General features: G+C 41.1%; 1 protein-coding gene across 1 annotated transcript; it reads left to right on the top strand.

Annotated features, from left to right (window-relative positions):
* Positions 1 to 9,340: 9,340 nt before the first annotated feature.
* Positions 9,341 to 10,297, top strand: LOC126456547 (E3 ubiquitin-protein ligase SIAH1B-like). The gene has a single exon (XM_050092295.1). It carries the CDS (start codon positions 9,341 to 9,343, stop codon positions 10,295 to 10,297), a length of 957 nt encoding a protein of 318 aa, XP_049948252.1.
* The last annotated feature ends 14,920 nt before the right edge of the window (positions 10,298 to 25,217 follow it).

Raw genomic sequence — 25,217 nt, 5'->3', positions numbered from 1 at the left:
CCAGTCAGCAAAAAACTCAGTAAAATATTCTGTTCCGTGAAAAGTTAGTCCATAATTCGCGCTCACGAAATTATTCAAAGTCCAGAAAAATTTTAGCCTATCTCACTTGCAGTTGGCTCCTCGGCCTTCACATCCCCTCGACAAAAATCCATTCTTAACACGGACGGAAGCTTACTGAGGAAACACCTCCCGGGCCTTTCCTTTAGTGCGTAAAAGCTCTCTTTTACTTCACACACTGCTGAATCAAAACTACTTCACTAATGACCGCATATACATATTATAGGAATAGGCACAGAACACACTTGGCCGGCCGAAGTGGCCGTGCGGTTAAAGGCGCTGCAGTCTGGAACCGCAAGACCGCTACGGTCGCAGGTTCGAATCCTGCCTCGGGCATGGATGTTTGTGATGTCCTTAGGTTAGTTAGGTTTAACTAGTTCTAAGTTCTAGGGGACTAATGACCTCAGCAGTTGAGTCCCATAGTGCTCAGAGCCAACACACTTGCAGTCCCTTTGCAACCTCGTATTAAAATATCAGTGCAATATTAAACAAGTTACTAACAATATTCGTGACTCCATGCTTACATCAAGCCCATCAGCGTGGCAGAACTTCCTAAATACACCGACGGAAAAAAATGCATCACCTAAAAAGAAGTCGTGCGAAATAAACAGAAGTTGGTAGGCGTGTTTCTGCATCAGAAAGATGATGTCTATTAAGATAAGAAAGGCGCTACTAGCGCCACTATTAGGATGCAAATCACGTTTGCTTTAAATATGTATTCTAATAGTCGTGAGCGTTAGCTACCTCTGTGATCAGACGTGGAGAGTTGATTTTAGTCAAGAAGAAGAAAATGGCTCTGAGCACTATGCGAATTAACTTCTGACGTCATCAGTCGCCTAGAACTTAGAACTAATTAAACCTACCTAAGGACATCACACACATCCATGCCCTAGGCAGGATTCGAACCTGCGATTGGAGGGGACGCTCGGCTCCAGACTGTAGCGCCTAGAACCGCACGGCCACTCCGGCCGGCTCAAGAAGAGGAAGGCGACAAAGACGCCACTATCTGAGTTTGAATGCGGTCGTGTAGCAAAGCTACGAATAGTTGGATGTTCCTTTTCCGATATTGGAAAAAGACTTAACAGGAATGTAACCACTGTACATGATTGCTGGCAGCGATGGTGACGAGAATGTACGATCGCAATAACACGGAGCTCTGGACGGCTACGTGACACTACCGACAGGAAAGACCATTGTGTTCGGTGTACGGCTCTGACGCATCGTACCGCATCTGCCGCAATAATATGAGCAGTAGTTGCACCACAGTGACACAACGGACGGTTACAGGTTGATTACTTCAAGGCCAGCTCCGAGCCAGACGTCCTGAAGCGTGCTTTCCACTGACCCCAAACCACAGCCATTTACGACTTCAGTGGTGTCAAGCGAGAGCTCATTGGAGGGAAGGGTGGAGGTGTGTTGAATTTTACGATGAAAGCTGGTTCTGCTTTGTGCCAGTGATGGCCGTGTTTTGGTTGGAAGGACGCCAGTTGAGGACATGAAACCAACCTGTCTGCGTGCTGGACACACTGGACATACACCCTGTAGTTACGGCCTGGGGTGCTGTTATTCCACGTACCCTGACAGCAAATTTGTACTTTCCAACAAGATAACGATCGCCCACATACCGCTGTTTAAACCCAACTTGCTCTACAGTGCGTCGACATGTTACCTTGGCGTTCTCGATCACCAGATCTGTTTCTAATTGAGCACTTCTGGGACACCCTGGTGTGACAACTCTAGCGTCATCCACGACCAGCACTATCCGTCCCTGTACTGATCGACCAAGGGTAACAGACACGGAACTCCATCCACAGACTGTCATCTGACACCTGTACGACACAACGCGTGCACGTTTCCATCATTGCATTCCACATTCAAGCGATTACACCGGTTCTCAACGTGCCAGAATTTCATATTTGCCATGGCTTATCTCGCGCTCACATTTATCTGTAATCTTGCAATGTTAATCAGTTACATACGTTATCTAGACGAATGTATTCCCGAAATCTTCTTACTCTACAATAATTTTGTTGTTGCTGCGATTTTTCCATCAGTGTATTACAAATACTAATGAAATAATAAATTGTGGTTAATCATCCATTAGGAATATTGGCTAAGGATCTGGGAAACTCGTGCTGCTTTCATGTTCGTGTTATACTGTTCAAAGTCAGTGACTAATATCATTTTATGGGCAATCGAATTCACAATGCACTTCTGATCCCGGTCTTTGATAAAACACGGAGTCGACGCATAAACAGAATGTTACAATGAAGTACGCAGTAGCTTGAATCTCACCTACTAGTTTGCATATTCTTCTCTATGAACAGCTATATTTTGTGCATGATTATATGTATCCACTGGACGTAATCTTGGACTGAAGATGATCACTCTGTGATTTAAATCGATATGCAATAATAAAATAACAGTTTGAACTTACACGATCAGTGCTGGAGCTTCCCTTGCTTACGGTACACAGTAGTTACAGAACGTGTAGTCAGCCATAAAATTTGGATGATACCGCCACTCGTTTATTTTTCCATCCTCTCAGATATCTTCTTCAGGCGAATGAGCTGTTATTGCCGGTCTCAGCATTCTATTCAAAGCAGTTTGCAGGATAGATAAACAGTACAACTCACTTTAGTCGCAAACATACCATTCTGCCCAGCGTCGTGTCTTCTACTCTTTTTGTGAGCAGCGCCTTATCAAAAGACTTATTTTAATCGACGGCACTACTTGAGTACTTAGAAGGAGATCATGATTTTATACGCGGGTTTCTAGGTTTTTACTGTTCCAAGTTATCCGCATTGATAAAAACAGTATTTATAATTCATCTTCTGCATTTAACTGCTTAATTATAAACAAAAAATGTGCGTCCTAAGGAAAATAGAAATCCTGGTTAATATCACACACAAGCCATTTGCGAGATAATTAAATTCTATGCCAAACAATATAAACAAGGAAAAACCTGGATTACATCTGTAAAAGTTCTATTACATGGTCTGTGTGCAGTGGGCACCGCCAGGTTGTGATACTTAGATATTTTATTTAAAAAAAAGTAAAAGAATACGTTCCCAGAACGTAACCTAAACTAAAGGAAGGGTTGTGGGTGTTGAATTCTTAATATTAGCGATTTTGCATTTTTTGAGAGAACTTGAAACAATTAGTCAATGGAACGACATACTTCTATTGGCATTCGATGGCTTGTCAGAAATGAAATGACAAAATAAGTATCAAACTTCTGACTGGAGCTCTCTTCAAAGAGCCAGAAATATATTTAGAGCAGGTCGTAGAGATAAGATTGATTTGTTTCCATAGTAATATAACACTACGGAGATGAAACTGCTTCATGTTTAATAAATTATCTGTCTGCTTCTGTTAAATTTCACACTCGGACAGTAACAGACGGTATAGCTCTGTGTATTACCTCTCACCGAACCCTGTTCGCTCTTGCCGATTAACATTGAATGTGGCTAATGATACATACAGCTTTTTACTGTCATACACGACATGTTACAAACAAGTGATGTAGACGAACAGTTAGATAACGATTCCTTGAATTTCCGAACGACACTGTACTACATCGTCGACGAATAATCAAGACACGGTCATAGGGAGAGTGTTAGCAACTGTGGTTGCCTTGGCGAACACTGAATAACAGAGTTTTGGGAGGAAATGGTATCGCCGCAATACTGCTGAAAAATCGTGGACCAAATTCCCTCAAAGAACTCACAGAAATCACGACAGAGATTTGGCAGAGAGAGCCGGTCGGAGTGGCCGTGCGGTTCTAGGCGCTACACTCTGGAATCGAGCGACTGCTTTGGTCGCAGGTTCGAATCCTGCCACGGGCATGGATGTGTGTGATGTCATTAGGTTAGTTAGGTTTAATTAGTTCTAAGTTCTAGGCGACAGATGACCTCAGAAGTTAAGTCGCATAGTGCTCAGAGCCATTTGAACCATCTGGCAGAGAGACAAAATTCCCGAAGGCTGAAAAAGTGCCCTAGTTCTCCCACTGCAAAAAAAGGCAAAAAAAACGGATTCAGATAACTGCCGAGGACTCACCCTTCCGCTAGTTACGAACAAAATTCTGTCAGCACGCTCATCTAAAGAGTTCAAGAGCAACTTGATCACAATATTGGCAAATACCAAGCCAACGTTCACGCTGGTAGAAGTTGTGTGGAACAACTATTCAATTTAAAAATAACGCTACGAACAAAATGTACAAACATTTTAAAAATGTACAAAACGCTGAGAAACAGAGCCCGATCATAGGTTCCTTCGTGAACTTCAAGACAGCGTATGATTACGTCGATCGGCATCAGTTCTATTGTCCTCGAAGAACAAGAACTCGCCCCAATAACCATAAATCTCATCAAACAAACTTTGCCCAACCCAGTGTGCAATGCAAAATTCATGGGAAAGGAATCAAAACAGTTTCTGAGCAAAACCGGTATCCGTCAGGGTGACGCTCCGTCTCCTCTCTCCTTAATCTGGTTTTGGATAAAGTAGTCGGAGACTGGTAAAAACAACTTAAAAACCCATACGTCTTGGGAGCTCTAACAATAACATCCAGATTTTTTGCCTAGATTTCGCAGATGATCTGGCAATACTAACAGACGACGAGCCAACAGCAGTTACACAGACAGACTCTTGAAGAATGCACTGAAAGAGATGGCTTTCAAATATCCTAAAAAAAAAGAAAAAAAGTGCTTCTACTCAAGACATCTTACTCAAAAACTGATCAGAAATATGGACAAGTCGAGAGGATCCTATATTTCATATATCCAATCTTGGGCGAAATTGTTGAACCTACAGAGAGAAAATTCGTATGCAAAAGATTAGGAGACCTTACGGTAAAATCAGCAGTGTCTACAACAAAAAATGTATAACCATCAGACACCATAGCACAGTTATCAAGCCTGAAGTCTTATACACTGGCGAAGCGCTTACACTTCACAGAAAAGGTGATCTGGAAGGTGTCCAATAAGAAGAACGCAATATTCTAACAAAAATACGAGGTCCACAAGAACAGAAGATGGATACAAACAACATTCCCGAGAAACAACCAAAAAACTATGGAGTATCGCTGCAAACATCAGAAAAAATATTGAAATTTTTTTTTGCGTATCCACAGATTCCGAACAATGCGGCTCACAAAAGTTGGACAGACGTAGAACTCAAAGCCATACCTTAGATAAAGAAGGGCGAAAAGGACTTAGAAAAGTCTGATATAAGTTCATCAGACATTTGTAACAGCTAAAGGCTGAGCCGTCTCGTGCACTGTCATATCCCTGTAAGAACAACTCACGCTAATTTTATCTGGCGGATCACTTGAATTGGCGCGTTGCTGCCTAATTGGCTAACTTCATTGCTAATTGACTCGGAAACGGCACAACGTATGGAAGTTTTTTCTTAACGTTTGTTTCCCAGCACACCCTACTCTGCAACACTTAAAAAATTTCCAGACTGTTTCTGATCGTCCTATGTATTACTGTTGGACAGTCGTAAGGAACTTCAGAAAGATATGATCTGGCTAACATTTCCACTTTGGTGTAACGATTGGCAGGTCCTTTCAAATGTGCACAAATGTAAGATAATGCCCGTAACGAAGGTAAAGAAACCTACAGTATCTGATTACAACCTTAGTAGTGAATATCTCGAGCACGTCACATCACATAGGTATCAATGGGTATTGGTGTGAAGCCATATAGAATGGGATGATTTCGTAACATCTCTATTAGGTAAAGGAAATGTAAAAGTTTGTTGGACGGGTTCTGGAAAATGTTGAGCATCTGCAAAGGAAATAGCATAAAAGACGTTAGTGTAGCCAATTCTGCAATATAGTTCGAGTGCTTGGCATCATTATCAACTAGTCATGCCAGCAGACATCGAAAGAATTCAGAGAGACGTTGGTATAATCGAAACAGGTCAGCAAAGCCCATACGAAAGTGTAACAGAAACGCTCGGAAAATGTAAATGGGTGAAGAAAGATTGCTTAGTTTTCACGAAACCCTGTTATTAAATTTGGAGAACCAGTATTCGAAGATGACTTTCGGCCATTGTGCTATCATCAACGAATATCAGGAGCAGAGCTCCTGGAAAAAACGTGTGGAGAGATTAAAGTGCGAAAGTACATTTAGAGACTTACAGCACTTTTCCCTCCATCAGTACAGAAATGGAATATAAAATGGATAATATTGGCACTATGTACCCTCCACCATGCACTGTACAATGACTTGCAGAGTATATATCTAGATGTAGTTGACGCATTATTACGACATGTATATGGGGTGTTCTGGGGGATTGTAAAGCGTACAGGGCGAGATGTCACATCGAGTCTGGCCAAAAAGGAGTAAATAAAATGACTGTTACAACGAAATTATCCATATTCATTATTTTTGCAACTGTGGAGACGGATGTCTGTTTGCATTGCAATGGAAAGTTCCCATTCCAAATTGTAGCTGCGCTCTGTAGCCGCGCGGTTAGGGGCTCCCTGCCACGGTTCGCGCGGCTTCCCCGTCGGAGGTTCGAGTCCTCCCTCGGGCATGAGAGTGTGTGTTGTCCCTAGCGTAAATTAGTTTACGTTAAATTAAGTTTGTAAGCCCAGAGAGCAATGACCTTAGCAGTTTGGTCCCACAGGAACTTACCACAAATTTCCAATATCAAAATTGTTTCGCTAACTGGAACATAGGAGGGATTGCTTGGATGCATCTTAAACGATTGTACACATTTTGAAGCAGAATAAACCATTAATAAATATAAATGAAGCCTCTGTCTACTGCAGCTAATAGAGCATTTTGAAAGAGGTTATTCAAAGATATTAAATATACAACATTCCATAGCTGCAATATTAGATCGATATGTCTATAATCTTGGTTGTACTTGGGCACAACACAATATTTTTTCGTCTTCTTCTCCATTTGCCCCACAGGACTCTAGAACAAACTATCCGTCTATGTGTCTTGTCGTAAATCTCTCTTCATCCGAGGATAAACCAGTTTTCCCTCCAATCAAATTGTGGGTTAGTATCTCTGTCATATTATCAACACTATCGACGCTTCTCTCATATCTATCGCTAGTTACACTTTTCCATTTCTCTTACTGTCTGCACCCTCTGACCACTTAATGTCTTCACCGCATTTGATTCCTTTTGTACTACTGCCGTACATTCGTTAAATGTCATTATTCATAGTCTAAAAGCATCAACACAAAGTTAATATGGCTGAAATTTTTAATTTAATGTATCGTAACTATATTATTCGTTATTACATGCCCAATAATAATAATTATTATTATAATTATTAGTGGTAGAAGCAGTACATTGTTATATTAAATTAAATCTTCCAAGTTAGCGACAAGTAGTTTTATAATATTTTGCACAACACTTCTGTTTCAGCAGTACCGCATTTTTCAAGAATACATGTGAATATTATAGTTAGTAAATTCCATTTACTTTTGTGTTACGTCTATATGGAGTTTAATGTATATGTCGTTTTGTCAATTTGACAGCTAGTTGATGGTTATAAATGATGTTGTGTGTTTACAAAGTGGTTATAATTACTCAGCGATATTGTTTGAGTTGCAGAGAATTCAGTTGTTTGTGTAATATTTGGTTGTTTATTTTTTATACGTTGCCATGTTTCAGAATGCCAATGAAATTTCCTTGGTAATATTTATATTTTAAGTTTGTTCGTTTGAAATTTCATGTATAAATGTGCATATAAATGTGTGTATAAATTTCCAATTCTTCCACTGCGTTCATGGCAGGTCCTTTTAGTAATATGTGTAAGGTTTGAAGCGCACTGTCTCCTCTGTCTACCTTATGGAACTTTCTTAAATGAGTAAAAGACTAGATTGATTGCTGTCACTGTTCTTAGTGTGTTCTCTAAATCTGATGTTAAAACTTCGTTCTGTTTGTCCAGTGCGACAACTATAACAGATTTTACTTGGGCAAACAGGACGAAATTTTAGCATCAGATTTAGAGAACATACTAAAGATAGTGATAACAATCAATCGCATCTCTTCATGCATTTAAAAAACCAAAACCATAAAGTCTACAAAATCGAAATTGCATTTCCAGTCTTACACATAATACCAAAAGGAGTCGCCAAGAACATACAAGAATATTTAGAAATTTATATATGCATAAAAAATTATCCATATGACATATTAAACGAACAGACGAATTTCAAACATAAAATTACCTAGAGAATTTTATCAACCTTCTGGAACATGACAACAGATAAAAAATAAACAATCAAATATTACACAAACAACCAAATTTTTTGTAACTGAAACGATACCACTGACTAGCTGTAAGCACTTTGTGAACATACAACATATCTGAGAACTATTAACTAACTGTCAAACTATTATGTGAGTTTATTTTATCATCATAAAAACAGCGGCAACTGCCAAAAGAACCCATCAGTGATGCAATATGTACATCTCGCCCAGTTAGACGTCAGTTTACAAGTACAATTAACTCCATTTACAAATATCGCAAAAGTAAACGAAATTTACTAACTGTAACATTCGCAGGTGTACGTGACAATGGCAATATTGCCAAAATGGGCCTAGTCTACGAAATAAAATAAAAGCTTTAGCAGCAAACTTGGAAGATTCAATTTAAAATGTCATACTATGACATATTTCATGCTGCAAGCCCAACTGTACAAAAAGTATATTGTTGTTGATGGTATCGTTTTTATAACCTTCCTTCTTGTTACTATACGTATTGCTTATATTGAGTCACTGAAGTTGTTTGGATAGATGTAGAAGATAATCTGAAGATTGCCAACTTACCAGGATAAATAACAACGTAGACAGTAAAACAAAAATAGTTATTGTGTGTGTGTGTGTGTGTGTGTGTGTGTGTGTGTGTGTGACAGAGAGAGAGAGAGAGAGAGAGAGAGAGAGAGAAGAGAGAGAGTGAGAGACAGAGAAAGAGAGACAGAGAGTATGTATAGAAAACTGCTCTGTTCTACAACTGACAATTTCTTAACGCTGATTCATAGCTAGCACTCATATTTTGTATGTTCCGTATGTTCCGTCTCGTATCTTCCATATTTGCACATTTTAATTCCTCTCTCATTGGATAGCATAGTGTCAATGAATGGATATTTGTAAGTTAGTATCGTAATTCAAAACAGTGTCAGAAATTAATTTTCAACAATCTGTAATGTACTTTAACTGGAGTTTAATTGATTCAGGTACTACCTCTTATGTGAACCGAGGTGTTCTCTGGCTGTATCAAGCGGCATGTACACGAGATAGTTTCTCGCCATGGATGGACGGAGCCCAAACGCTCGACGCCCCAAAAGCCCAGATACTGCAAAGAAGCCACCGCCAAAACCAGCGCGGTTGGTCCAGGATGTTGGAGGCGACACCAAAAGGAGTAACCTGTCGACGGTATCCAAGACTGATACGACAACGAAAGGTGACACAAGGAAACTGGAGAGGCACCTTCAGATTGTTCTCGAGTGCCCTGTCTGCTACGAGTACATGGCGTCGCCCATCTTTATGTGCCCTAACGGTCACAATTTGTGTGGGTCCTGTCTGACTAAGTGCAACGAGTTGTGTCCGACGTGTGACATGCGCATCGACTCGAGGCGGAACCTGGCGCTCGAACAACTGTCCGTGACGTCACTGTACCCTTGCAGCTACTCGAACCGCGGCTGCCCACAGAAGCTGCCTGCACATGTGAAGCTCTCCCACGAAGCTGGCTGCGCCTACAGGCCGCTTGCCTGCCCCATGGTCTGTGGCTGGCGGGGTCGCCGCGACCAGCTGCTTTCCCACGTCACCATGGTGCACCCTGACCGCTACTCCATGAAGAACCATGACCTCCCGCACTTCTGGCAGAGCGTCACCCAGAGTGACTGCTTCCAGGACTACCGTCACGCGGTATTCGCCTTCGGCGAGACTTTCGCCTACGTTAGGCGCTTCAGTATGGAGCGTCGAAAGATGCACCTGGCTGTGCTGCTCATGGGAGACCCAGTGCAGGCGTCCAACTTCCGGTACAAGTTCAAGATGGCCAAGGACGACAGCGACCGCCACAAGTCAATGTCGCTGGCGTGCTCTGTCCACTCATACGATGAGGCCCTCGACGCAATCTTCCTTAAGAACAGCTGCATCACTCTAGACTTTGAGACATTAGTGTTTTATGGGAATGGGCCACGTAGCCTAAAGATAAGCAAAGTGCAACAGACAGGCCACAGTGAAAGCAAACCCATTGTCGTCTGATGTACTATAAGAACTTTTGTTGAGTCTATGTTTAGAACAATCAGATAAACGTAGTACAGCGCTCAGAGGCATTAAGAAGTAAAGAATCTCATTAGAAACAAATTCAGAAAGTTTACTCATCGTCTCTCTGCGTGTATGTATGTGTGTGTGTGTGTGTGTGTGTGTGTGTGTATGTGTGTCTGCCTTCCTGCCTTTCTCCTTTGGTGAAGATGTGACCATCCTGTCAGCAGTAGCCGCTAATATCAGTACTTGATCTGCATGGAATAATGCTATCATTTTTGTGTACTATTTTCTAACTTTACAAATTCTGGTTGTTATTTAATTATTCGCCAAGAAAAAATTGTTGACACTGAGCCCTTAGAGAGAATCTAGGACGAGATATGTGACAGCAATTGCATTGCTTTGATTTCTTGCCATAATCGTCAGCCACGATAGCATGTGACATCCAAGCCCACTGAAAGAGAATGTTTTTCTCTTGTGAGAACTGACTCCTAATAAAGAATTGATACACTAAGTAACTGTAGGGCAGAGTTTAAAAATTTCGAACCTCAGTGGAATTGGGTAAACTTCACCTCAGTAGATAAATTTTTCAGCTGTGAATATTGTTACGAAAGGTTGTGCAAATTTTTATTATGTCACATACTAAAAGATGAGTTTTCAGACCTCAAGTATTCGTTAAACGTTATCATTGGCGGTCACATTGAAACATAGCATAGCAATATACGTTAAGCGAATGGAAGTAATAATTTAAGGCTGCTCTTGAATCACTATCTAGATGACGATTGCCTTATAGTAGACTGGGAGTCACCAAGTTGTGACAATCAGCCTCATCCACTCGCTAATCCAAATAGATAGCGTTTACAAATCAGAATCGTTGATATGGTTCGCGAAAAACGGTACCACTACTAGCATAGCTTGTAAAGGCAGACAGAAATAGTTTAAAATTGAATACATGAACAGCGTTACAAAAAAGTGACGGTTTGTGCCTGAATGTGTTTGTAACAAAAAACCAGGCTTTTTTTTACTACAATCTCTTTCTTTAGTAACTGTTTATCTATTATGAATGAAATATTGTTTTATTGTACTGAAATTTCACTGTCTTAAACAATGGTCACTTGTAATTTAAATTTTATTTACTTTGTATGTTTGCACTTTTCACATCAATAGAAAGCGAAGTACATCCCAGTATTTAAAGCAATAACAGTAAACTGTATCTACAATAAACCAATTTAATGTAATATGCTTTGTTTCATTGTTAGTTAAGACATCTCATATACATGAATGAAATTCCAACAGTATAACAGTAAACGGCGTCCTGTCGTGAATTAGTTGAAAGGTTCACACCCTGTGCAGGATTGACACTCTAAGATTGATTTAATTTTTGATGAGAGTAACAAATTAAGGTATCTGCCAACGTTAGTGATCAGTCTTAAATCAGCATCTCCCCCAGTTTAGTCAGGCTACCAGACAAGCCCAGATAGCTTCGTTGGCAATAACTGCGAACAACAAGGTTCCGTATAAAACTCTCAAAAATGTCAGTCCAGTCAGTTGCAAAATTACAGTTTGTAGTTTGCGCTTTTCACAGCACTACAACCCTGTATCGCAGAATGTAAATCTTGCTGCTCGTTGGACAGTTTACTTTTGTAACCGATACAGTCAATATGGAGAATGGGATTCGAACCCAGGTCTACTGCTCACTAGGCAGGTGCGCTAACCATTACGTCATATTGGCACAGGGTTTTGTACAGCTGCTCAGGCTACCCTAGCATCTCCCCCACTCAATCCGAATTCCCATTCATGCTACAGCCGAGTTGGTATTCCCCTTAAACTCAAATAACATTGCAGATGCTCACCAACTGAAATGAAGTAGCACCTCAGCATCAAACGAAATGGAGGATCCTGCTTGAAACCCAGGCCTATGTACTTTGATCAAACGAAACTTTGTAGTTGCAGGGACCTTAACAGCAATTTGAACGGAGAGGCAGACTGCGTATGTACATCACAGATGTTTGAGGCTTGAAACAAGTCTCTGGAACAATAAAGTTTCATTTGATTAAAGCAAATGTGCGTGGTTTCAGACAGAATCCCCAGTTTCGTTTGATGTTGAGGTACTCTTGCAATACAATTCTCCAGCCTATGCAGTTGAACACCAAGTGGGCTGAGGTGTAAATGGAAATTAGGACTGAGGAGGCAGGCTCACTAAGGTGTGACATGGTGGCGTAGTGGTTCGCACGCCTGCCTTGTGAGCAGGAGGCCCAGGTTCGAATCCCAGCCTTGGTAAAAAAATTTCATTTGTCGTTTCAGTATACATATGTACATCATAAATATTTGAGACTAGATAAACGTCTCTGGCACTATATACTTTCCTTCGATACAGTCACTTCTGGGAAAGGTGTATGATGAACTGACAGCAGTCACTTAAAAAATATTAATGCACTCAAGATGGACAATGATAAATCTGTTTTGAGAAGTGTTTGTAGCTTTCCACCATAAACACGATGTCAATTTCTGTAAATCTCTGGCCTGAAGTACACCCTCTAGACACTGGGGGCTAATCACTTCATTGTGCTGCCCGTCCATTGCATCATTTGAAAAGAGAGAAAACCACGTCAATTCACGACTCACCGGACTACATTTAATTCGATCTTCGGGCACTGTACAGTTGTTTAGCTCACTAAAGACGTGCAGCCTTCAGCCGCCGTAATCAAAGGGTTTTTGGGAGGTACCTGGCTTCAAACTTCGATTTATTTTCGCAATATTCGGTCGGAAATTGATTGAGATGAGCATCTAGCGAGTGACTGCTTCGCTCCCTGTCGGGTTTGAAATAGACTGTAATTGAGAGGACGCGACACTCGTCTTTGGTCGCTGTCGGTAAGAATATTTGCACAACCATTTGTCTCACGCCACATTATATGGCTGTGAATGGTACTCTGTCCGTATAGACTCACTGTACGGTTTACGATGATACAACAATAAACTGTCTGACTTTATTCATGTTGTGGTCATGGACACGTCCATACATGACAGCTCTTTTCTGCCACTGTTGACTATTCCTCACCTCCCACCATTAAAAATATTTAATAAGAAATGGAAAAAAGAAAATTTCATCTAACTTAAATGGCGACTGTTGTTTAGGTTCTTTGTCAATCAGTTTCATTGTTTATAGCCGCAGGAAGACGGTAAGTTCTTATGTACATGGGACTTAAATTTTATGTGGTTAAAAGTCGTAACGTAATTTCAATTTGAAACATGTTCATTTACTTGCAATCAGTTCGTTACGCTTTCCTCCCACGGTTTGAAAGTAAAACTTGACTGTGCCGTCTACGTGTGATCAGCTCGTTGCATTCATGGCTCTGTATCAGCCCTTCTCGGCAAGCAGTTAAAGTAAATATTAAGGCTGTCAGCCGTGCAATGATTTCTTTCAGGGACCTGCAGCTCAGCGCTTTAATTTAGTCTTTAAAGTAGAGGAGAACGTTTTTCATTCCGTAGATGAGAATCAGCTGTAGGGCTAAGATGAACTTTGTGAGAAAGAATTAGGGAACAGTGATCATCTGTGTATTTTTCAAACAACCCAGAAGTAGTATCTTCTATCGGCAAACGGATTTAATACGCCACAATTGACCATTGCAGTATTCGGTTGGTGAAGAAGAAGTTATTCATCACTTGAAGATTGATAATTTTAATTTAGAGCACTTCAGTCTCACATACATTAACACAGTTACCGTTTATATTCAGAAGTAGTATAATTACGGCACATAAAAGTAAGTCATGGGATACTGGCGACATTCCAATCAGAATTTAGAACACTTCCTTCCGCATTCCAAATAGTACATAAAGTTACACCACACAGTCAGTCACACGGATAGGAAAGTTCAAACTCGTAGAAACCTTACGAAGTAAATCTGGATAAAGACTATTTACAAGAACATTGTAGTAAAACTGCAACGTAACTGTGTTAATCTTCCACCTACCTCATTCTTTGCAAAATGCTGCTTCAAAGAAGCTCTGAAAACCAAGTTGGTGTCTGATCATGCTATTCAAGCATCTCATGCACCTTCACATGTCATTTACTCTACGCATGTTTTTTCAATCAGTTTTTAAGAGCAAATTCCCTTTTCGTTGTTTTTTTATTCCAAAAATAAACAGTTTACAAGGTAGATATTTTCCCCATTTAAATCCAAGAGCTTGTTAACGTGGTAAGATTTGATTAACGAAAACTAATAATTATGCAGATACTCAAATTTATTTATCATTATGAACAAGAAAAATAATTCAATAAAAAAAATTAAATTTTAGCAGAATTCAATCACTTCACGTATCATTTTTATGGAAATTCGCCCCCTGATAGGTTTATAATATTCTTGATACACAGGAAGAATGTACTTAAATAAGTCATCGATATCTTTCATCTCATATTCTGATAGTAATTGTTTAATATTATTCAGTTTTTTATTTAATTAACAGTCCTTCAATTCTCTACATTTCTTATCTGAGGAAGTGGCAGTTGTACCCGCACGTCGTGTCGCTCTTTGGCGAAATTTAAAGCTAACCCTTTCCACAGTGTTTTTAGTGAATGATGTTTGGTATGAAATATGGGTATTTGCCAGGATTTCTGTAAATTCCAATGATTTTACTTGTGCAAGTGGGGTAAATTGGAAATTAAATTTCTTCGACACCGGTCTAAAGTCATGAAACCATCATTGCAGATCTGCCTCGGTAGAATAAGATTTTTTCGATCCATACTTTTCCAAAGTCATACGAATCCAACAGGGGAGAATAAATCAGCTCATTACTCACAATAATATACAGAAGAATGGAAAGCAATGTGTTATTTAAGTCAATGAGTTCGGCTCTAGGGAAGGTAAAGGCACCACAGAGGCAGCTGTGACGGTGCGCTTATTGCTGGAAGCAAGACACGTACAAGAGATCTGTCGACCGAGAAAAAGCGTTCGATACTGTAAAATAGTGTTAAAATGTACAAAAGTCTGTAAAATTTAGTAGTTTCTGATACCGAAAGTAGGTAATATACAATATGTACCAGAACCATCAGCGAAAATAGAACTGGAAAACCAAAAACCATGTTCTAGAATTTGAAAGGGTGTAAGATAGGGATGCAGTCTTTTGGATCTACTTTTTAATGTCCACATCGAAGAACCAATGCCAGAAGTAAAGGAGAGGTTCGAGTATGGGATTAAAATTTAGGACGAAAGGATATCGATGATAAGATTTGCTGATGACACTGATGGTAAACCGGAGAAAGATGAAAGTAATGAGAAGTAGGAGAAAACAGAAGAAGTGTAAACTTAGTATCAAAATTCTTGACCACGAAGTAAGAGAAATAATAAATCAGGTACCTTCGCAGCAAAACATATGTGAGACAAAGGAAGGAGGACATAGAAAGTAGACTAGTACAGGCAATAAGCAAAAGGAGCCTGTTAGTATCAAACGTACGTCTTAATTTGAGGCAGACCCCTATGAGAGTGCATTTGGAGAATTGGAGCACAGCATTGTATGATAATGACTCACGGATTGTGAAACAGCCACAGAGAATCGAAGGTTTTGATATGTAGTGCCACAGAATGATTTTGAATATGAAGTGTACCGATAACGAATGAGTAGGTTCTCTGCAGAGTCGATGAAGAAAGGAAAGTGTGGGAAACACTGACAAGAGAAAGGGACAGGATGATGGTGCATGTGTTAAGGCATCAGGGAATAATTTCCAAGTTACTAGAGGGAACTGTAGAGGGTAGAAACTGTCGAGGAAGGTTGGAACACATCAAAAAATAAATAAAAAATAATTGAGGATGTAGGGTGCAAGTGCTGCTCTGAGATGAAAAGGTTAGCACAGGAGAATATTTCGTGGCAGGTCGCGTTAAACCAACGAGAAAACTGATAATCCAAAAAAGCGTACAAAGACCGTATCAGAATATTCATTTGAGGATGTCTTTTCTTAATACGCAGAGTACATAAAACAGGAAAACGTTAGATACCAAATAATTCTAATGATAATGTAGTAAAAAATTGCAAAAGAAGCATACAGTGGAACAAACATCTAGCAACTATTAAATAACTTCTTTTGTGTTAAAAAAGTTTCCTCTTAAACGAAGTACTGCAACAGTTATACTGCAGTTTATTTTCATCGTCAAATTTTAATACAGTACAGCAATCCATTTTCCCTCAAAGATTTTTCTTGTAGGTACACACTTCATTGATAGTTATATACAACAAATTATTTTTCCTTGAGAAAAATCTATTATTGTATACTCTGATTAAAAAGTTAATCAGTGAACACAATGGTCGTCATTCATCTTTCAACTTTCGCAAAAGATTCAACCAGTAATATTCTTACTTTTTTTCTGAAAATCGTAGTTGCTTCCTATCAACACCGAAATTCTTCCCAAAAAGATGCCCCCTCCCCTCAAAACTTAAAAAGTAGTTTTACTGGAGAAGGAATGGTCAATTAAATTGGTTTCATCAACGTTGAAGACGCCTTCCACGTGACATTGTTAATTTTGAAGCCAAAGTAGACTGTACACAATCTGTAGTCATAGTAGGTAAAACTTGATTAATTTTATTGCAAACTTTACTAACACTGTTCTGTTCCTTTTGCTTAAAATACTGTATTCCACCCAGGCTAGATATGCAGAAAATTCATTATCCATTTGTTCATCAGCTCTTAGTAGCAATAAACATCATAGTATGGGAGCATTCTGATATCTATTTTATTTGAACCAAACCAAGCAATACCGTTTCCAAATCTTTGTACATGGTCTTCTCTTACGTCTTTCTATCTGGATCGAGCATACTTCTCTCAAACATTACCGAAATTTGAGCTTTACTTTTATGTGTCACTGACAGAATAAAGTTAGAAAGTCATACGTTTCATGAATAAACATCACTACTCCAATTCGCACTCTCCAAAATTGCGATGAATAATATTCAAGTACATTTTAGGAATCTAACTTCAAAATTCTCCTTTACATTAAGCGTGAAGTGTGACTTGTTATGACACACACATACAATACCAGACTGACAAATACGCAGCTTTACTGAAGCCTGACGTTTGGTGAGGTAAGATGGCGGCGTCAGGAAATTTGTGTATGGTAATAATGCAAGTTTCTGAAACGAAATGGCGCTGTAAGCTTTACGATATGGTCTAAAGAGGTTCTGAAGTTGAGCAAATACACTCCTGGAAATGGAAAAAAGAACACATTGACACCGGTGTGTCAGACCCACCATACTTGCTCCGGACACTGCGAGAGGGCTGTACAAGCAATGATCACACGCACGGCACAGCGGACACACCAGGACCCGCGGTGTTGGCCGTCGAATGGCGCTAGCTGCGCAGCATTTGTGCACCGCCGCCGTCAGTGTCAGCCAGTTTGCCGTGGCATACGGAACTCCATCGCAGTCTTTAACACTGGTAGCATGCCGCGACAGCGTGGACGTGAACCGTATGTGCAGTTGACGGACTTTGAGCGAGGGCGTATAGTGGGCATGCGGGAGGCCGGGTGGACGTACCGCCGAATTGCTCAACACGTGGGGCGTGAGGTCTCCACAGTACATCGATGTTGTCGCCAGTGGTCGGCGGAAGGTGCACGTGCCCGTCGACCTAGGACCGGACCGCAGCGACGCACGGATGCACGCCAAGACCGTAGGATCCTACGCAGTGCCGTAGGGGACCGCACCGCCACTTCCCAGCAAATTAGGGACACTGTTGCTCCTGGGGTATCGGCGAGGACCATTCGCAACCGTCTCCATGAAGCTGGGCTACGGTCCCGCACACCGTTAGGCCGTCTTCCGCTCACGCCCCAACATCGTGCAGCCCGCCTCCAGTAGTGTCGCGACAGGCGTGAATGGAGGGACGAATGGAGACGTGTCGTCTTCAGCGATGAGAGTCGCTTCTGCCTTGGTGCCAATGATGGTCGTATGCGTGTTTGGCGCCGTGCAGGTGAGCGCCACAATCAGGACTGCATACGACCGAGGCACACAAGGCCAACACCCGGCATCATGGTGTGGGGAGCGATCTCCCACACTGGCCGTACACCACTGGTGATCGTCGAGGGGACACTGAATAGAGCACGGTACATCCAAACCGTCATCGAACCCATCGTTCTACCATTCCTAGACCGGCAAGGGAACTTGCTGGTCCAACAGGACAATGCACGTCCGTATGTATCCCGTGCCACCCAATGTGCTCTAGAAGGTGTAAGTCAACTACCCTGGCCAGCAAGATCTCCGGATCTGTCCCCCATTGAGCATGTTTGGGACTGGATGAAGCGTCGTCTCACGCGGTCTGCACGTCCATCACGAACGCTGGTCCAACTGAGGCGCCAGGTGGAAATGGCATGGCAAGCCGTTCCACAGGACTACATCCAGCATCTCTACGATCGTCTCCATGGGAGAATAGCAGCCTGCATTGCTGCGAAAGGTGGATATACACTGTACTAGTGCCGACATTGTGCATGCTCTGTTGCCTGTGTCTATGTGCCTGTGGGTCTGTCAGTGTGATCATGTGATGTATCTGACCCCAGGAATGTGTCAATAAAGTTTCCCCTTCTTGGGACAATGAATTCACGGTGTTCTTATTTCAATTTCCAGGAGTGTATTTGGGTACTATTTCAGTTTAACACGTACTTTGTAGAGTCGTGTTACGAGAAAACATCAAGTCACCTACCTACAAAGACATTGAAAGCAGACTTTAGTTTTCGTAAGAACACTTAAATGAATAAAGGTACTTGTTGTCAACGACAAATAGCACGCTATGCTTGCAGGAGCACTTTTATAACGAGCATACTATTCGAACAGAAGCCAAAGTTGATCAAAACTGGTTAACAACCTATCATTAAGCTGCATCTGTTAACACTAGATTATTAAGCGCCTTAAAGCAGTGCTCTATTTCTGATAAGACAAATTGTAATGTACTTATCTAGGTTTAAATACTGCACAAAATACAAAAGCAAAAATATGTATCTTGTCTCTGGTTATGATGCTTGTGTCTTTTGTCTGCTGTGCGAAAAATTACAGCCAAACACGACGCATGTGTTGAGCGTTATGCAAAAACTCTAACTACTGTTATTATAACAGTTTATTCCCATTTCTTATGACTATCCTATCAATAAATAAACATTTGTTTGTCCTTTGCGCTCGTCGCCATGTTACGATTCAAAAATGCATGCTTCAGTGACACCAGTGATACTGTATGCTTTACTGCCAGTCGATGTATTTCTGGGAGTTATGCAAAGTTGCGCTTGAGAGAAACCTTGTGTTCTCGCTGAATCTCACTAAACTTTCCAGCATTAAATCTCTACTTGAAATGTTAACTGAGTTCCGATAACTAAGTAATAACTGTCACTATGGTAACTAACGGTAACGTTTTGTCAGTATAGCAACTGTCACTAGTAATGTTATCCTCTCACCTTGCTGACGTCACAAGCGGCTGCGACGGAAAACTGGGTTATCTCTGCTCCGCTCCAGTCACAGCAGCCGAATGTCGTTGTTACCGCAAATGGCGGCCCTGGGCAACCATGTTAGAAAAAATACGTTTAACAATATTGCGTAGGAAATCTAGCTACTGAATTTAGTGTAGTTGCAAATTGGGTAAGAAATAAAAATTTAAATGACTCTATTGAACTGATAGATTGTATTTGCTGTGTGGTTTTAAGGAAACCAGAATATGAGGGCACCGAACAACACACGCCGGATGGGATGTAATTGTCTGAGGATGTGCACATTTATTACCAATGCCATTTCACTTAAGGCTTTGTACTATGCCCTTGTAATTCAAGATAGTTCTAACCTAGCACTAGAATCTGAATGATCACCAAGGAGTCTTGTACTGCAAGGAAGTAAAGGAGAGGATGTTGTTATGGGAGGCCAGTATCCTCTTTTTATAACACAAATGCACACGTGGATTAATACTGTTCTTTATTTACATGAAACTTAACTTGAATAGAGTCCTTGTGTTGTGGTACATGCTTATCGGTAATAGTCCTCTTGCAGACTGATGTAAAGTACAATTCTGGTTGAGGTAAAGTAGTCCTGCTATCGTCTCTAACCTGGTCGCTACGTTCTCTCGTAGCCTGCGACGAACTAAACCTGTACTGCGAGTAAACTGACAAACGCCAAACTGGAAGAGTGAGTCAGCGAGGCCCACCTGCCAGCGGCGGCGGCCTAAACACATGCTATGAGGAGGTGTTGGCGGCGTGTTGCTTGTGGGTGTGTCTCTAGCCTCACTCATGATAGGCGTGCTTGATCCAGCGCCTACTTAACCGATGTTCGCGCTTCATCTTTGCCGACCGGTGTGGCTGGTGACAGCTTACACCTGTACAATCACGTTTTACTATTGTCTTCTGAACTGCCTAGTTCATACACAGTAGACAGTCAGTACAAGTAACGTTCTTTCAGCTAAAGTATTGTTAACTCTTCATGTCGACAGTTTCTTCACACTTCTCCACTCTGTCTTGTTACTGGTATGGTGCATAAATTAGGAGCGTTTTTTTATAAGTTTAAATGACGTGACAGATACACATAACAGATACCATCTTCAGATATATAGTTAAGGCTCACTGGCCATTTTTGTGGATGCACAAACAGTTCCCAAAACTCTTACGGGAATCGGTAAGGCCGTGAGTAATGAGTGTAATGGGCAGGGGCACTACGAACGTAGTGTAGGACAATAAGCTGGGAATGTGGGTCTCACGGGAGGCGTGCCAGAGATAAGTCCCTCCAGTCGCGCTATTTTCTGTGTCCTTGGTGGCTCAGCTAGCCGACCTGGTAGCCCAGCGTGTTCGGTCAGAGGGTTAGCTACCTCTGTACTAAAAAAAATGAGTCAATCGATCAACGACGAACTTAAACGAGTGTCTTACAACGTCCGCTCCGAACAGATGCAACGAACGAAAGCGAACAACATGAGATAAAAAAAAAATAAAAAGCTGGATAGAGCGTCTGTCATGTGAACAGGAGATCCCGGCTTCGAGCCCAAGTCGGGGCGCACATTTTCAACTGTCCCTATTAACGTATATCAACGCCTGTATGCAGATAGGTGCATTCATTTCATTGTATTGATTTAATTGTAATGTCATACGTAACTAACACTTTAGACATCAATAGGATATTCTCTTTCACTATTTGAAATAGTCTACCAACGCTGGGATAGCTTTTAGATTCCACCTCTGTAAAATCATGTAGTTTTGAGGCTAAGACCTCGTCGAGCCACATTCCGAGTGCATTTTCATCCGGAAAGAAAGTTCCGTGAAGGTTGTTCGATAGAGAGCGGAAAACATGAAAATCTGAGGGTACAAGATCAAGTGTATAAGGCTGTTGCAGAATGACTTCCAGATCCAACTCCGGGGTTCACTATTTCTGTCAGTCTAGCAGGATACGGGCGGGCGTTATCGTGGAGTATCATCACTTCACACAGTCTCCTTGGTCGTGGTTCTTGGACTGCGCCAACAAGACGTCTCAGCTGTTGACAATAAACGTTAGCAGTGGTGGTTACACCCCGGGGAGCAATTCATACTACACCACACCATCGCTGTTACACTAGATGCAGAACATTATCTTTTGTGGATGCGCACACGTCTTTTTACGGGGAGCTGCTGCTTTGTTTGGGCTCAACCATTCCTTTCTTTTCCTTATGTCAGCATAAAGAGATCATTTTTTCGTCACCATTAACGATGCAGGATAGGGGTGATCTGTGTTGTTCACGAGTCAAATGATGACAAGCATGCAGAGATGGACATATGGCCACCCACTAATTTTTCTTGTTTTTGCTTAGAACATGTATTCTCTGTACATCCAATTTTTGAGCCTTCCCTAATGCATGCAGATGTTGTACGATGCTAGGATAGTTACATTTCGTCACATCTGCCAGTTCTCGACTACACTGACGTGGATCATTGTGGATTAGTGTGATTAAATGAGCTTTATCAAACCCCGAATGTCTTCCTGAACGTGGATAGTCACTAATGTCTAAACGATCCTCCATAAAGTGAGAAAACTATTTTCTTGCTGTGCTCTGTCCACTGGCATTATATCTATAAACGGCGCATATGTGTATGGCTGCCTCTGATGTTGTCACCCTTCTATTAAACTCAGACAAAAGAATACGTCTGAAATGTTCCGATTCCTCCATTTGGCACTCCACTGTGTACAGCTGCACGCACTATCTCCAAATGACAAAATGTAAACTCAAATAGCTACAGTGGATCACAAGTAAAAACAAATGACAATCAGCAGATAAACCCATAGCAGCCGGAATACCAACATGCAATACAAAAACGCTGCGAACTTAAACACCAAACTAATAAAGACCTTCTGCCTCAAAATCAGAAAGTAATCATTGGTATTGAGGTAATATCAAGCAATTTTCTTTGGTAACTATTATTCTGACAAGTTTTTCATACCTATATGAAATGTGTTCGCATCTGCGAGTACGAACAACTACCAACTATATAATGGAATGACGATAATGATAATTTGTGCCGGACCGGGACTCAGAACCGGATTTCCCGCTTTACTCGGGCAGTTTCCTTAAACCATTTGGCTACCCGTGCACGACTGACGGGCAGGCCCAGACTTTCGCAAGTTTTCGTTCCTCATCCCAACCTGTACTCGTACACAGGTTTTTTTCTCCATACAGGGGAGGACGTCTTAACTGGAAGTCGCTTCCTGATACAGTATCTGCTGCTAAGGAAAACTGAATAAAAAATGTTCACATGTGTGTGAATTTCTACGGGACCAAACTGCTGAGGTATCGGTCCCTAGATTTACACATTACTTTAACTTATGCTATCAACGACACACACACCCATGCCCAAGGGAGGACTGGAACCTCCGGCCAGAGGGGTCACGCAATCCTTGAAATGGCGCCTCTAACAGCGCGGCCACTCCGCGTGGCAAAACTGAATTGTTCCTCTTAACAATACTGGCACTACAATATCGTATACACTGTCAATCAACTACGAAGCTTCTTGCATTTCACTCGAATCTTCATCAGGAAAACAACTCTGTCCACTCTTTAGTATTGTTTCTCTAGTTTTAGCTACATTTAATACATTCACTACCCTTATATCCAATAAAGAACCGAAGACGCCATGTACAGTTCCATCAAACTGTTCTACAGCACCACCATTACCTGATGACACCACAACAATTTAAAACACAAGACAGTTTCTTTCAAAATCAGTTCGCCTTCTCACAGCATCGGCAAACATTTCGTTTAATGCTGCCCTTTACGATTCCCATTTAAATTACTAGTCCATGACGTTCCATCGTTGACGACTTTCACAAAACTGCGAACTGCGCTTCTATTACTCTATATCCTCAACTGTCTCCTTCTTCCTATTATGCTTAGAACACAGATCATGTTTAACCTCAACCGCGCGTATTTCGTGTAAATTACTTTACGCTGATTTATTTCATTTTACAAATTGTCGAAGTCACAAACTTTTAACAAAAAACATTGTTATGAAACGGAATAAACTCATGAATTTACCACAATTGTGTGAACCGAAATAAATCAATAAATACGAAAAAGAAATTAAGCAGTAAGAAATCTAATCAGAACAGATAATCGCGGGTTAACAAAACTACCTTTCCCAGACTTTCCTGTAAGTTCTAAAGTGGAATACAATGATACGACACAATTGCAGCGAGAGCCAGATATGGCTTATCTTGAATACCACAAACATCGACGGCACACTGCATAGCTTGGTGCCCTGTCTTGAGTGTGCTCCTGGTCACAGTATTGCGATTTTCTTCTGGGAACAGTGTGGACTGATTCTGCAGGTGAGATATTATATAACGACGATGCTCAATACATCTACATCTACATCTACATGGTTACTCTGCAATTCACACTTAAGTGCTTGGCAGAGGGTTCATCGAATCATTTTCATATTACTTCTCTACCGTTCCACTCTCGAACGGCGCGTGGGTAAAAGGAACACCTAAATCTTTCCGTTCGAGCTCTGATTTCTCTTATTTTATTATGATGATCATTTCTCCCTACGTAGGTGGATTTCAACAAATAATTTAAGCATTCGGAAGAGAAAGTTGGTGACTGAAATTTCATAAATAGATCTCGCCACAAAGAAAACCGCCTATGTTTCAGTGACTGCCACCCCAACTCGCGTATCATATCAGTAACACTCTCACCCCTATGACGCGATAACACGAAACGAGCTGCCCTTCTTTGCACTTTTTCGATGTCCTCCGTCAATCCTACCTGTTAAGGATCCCATACCGCGCAGCAATATTCCAGCAGAGGACGGACAAGTGTAATGTAGGCTGTCTCTTTAGTGGGTTTGTGGCATCTTCTAAGTGTTGTGCCAACAAAGCGCAGCCTTTGTTTCGCCTTCCCCACAAAATTATCTATGTGGTCTTTCCAGTTTAAGTTGCTCGTTATTGTAATTACTAGGTATTTAGTCGAATTGACAGCCCTTAGATTTGTGCGATTTATCGTATACCCAAAAATTTATGGGATTTCTTTTAGTACCCATGTGGATGATCTCGCACTTTTCTTTGTTTAGTGCTAATTGCCACTTTTCACACTATACATAAATTCTCTCTAGATCATTTTTTGTTATTGGAATTGATCGTCTGATAATTTTACTAGACGGTAAATTGCAGCGTCATCTGCAAACAATCTAAGGGGGCTGCTCAGATTATAACCTAGGTCATTTATATAAATCAGGAACAGCAGAGGGCCTATGACACTACCTTGCGGAACGCCAGATATCACTTCTGTTATACTCGATGATTTACCGTCTGTCACTACGAACTGTGACCTCTTTGTGAGGTACATTGACCATTTTCTGTATGTAGAATCTTTACTGTTCTGCATTTGGTCCCGTTTATATTTCAACACCTAGGTGACTTAAGACTTTTAAAATGGTGTGTACCACGTGTCCATAAA

The sequence above is a fragment of the Schistocerca serialis genome, chromosome 2 (assembly GCF_023864345.2).
Source record: "Schistocerca serialis cubense isolate TAMUIC-IGC-003099 chromosome 2, iqSchSeri2.2, whole genome shotgun sequence".
Taxonomy (NCBI): Eukaryota; Metazoa; Arthropoda; class Insecta; order Orthoptera; family Acrididae; genus Schistocerca; species Schistocerca serialis.
Note: the sequence above shows the minus strand (reverse complement) of the source record. Positions and strands in the feature narration are given on the sequence as shown.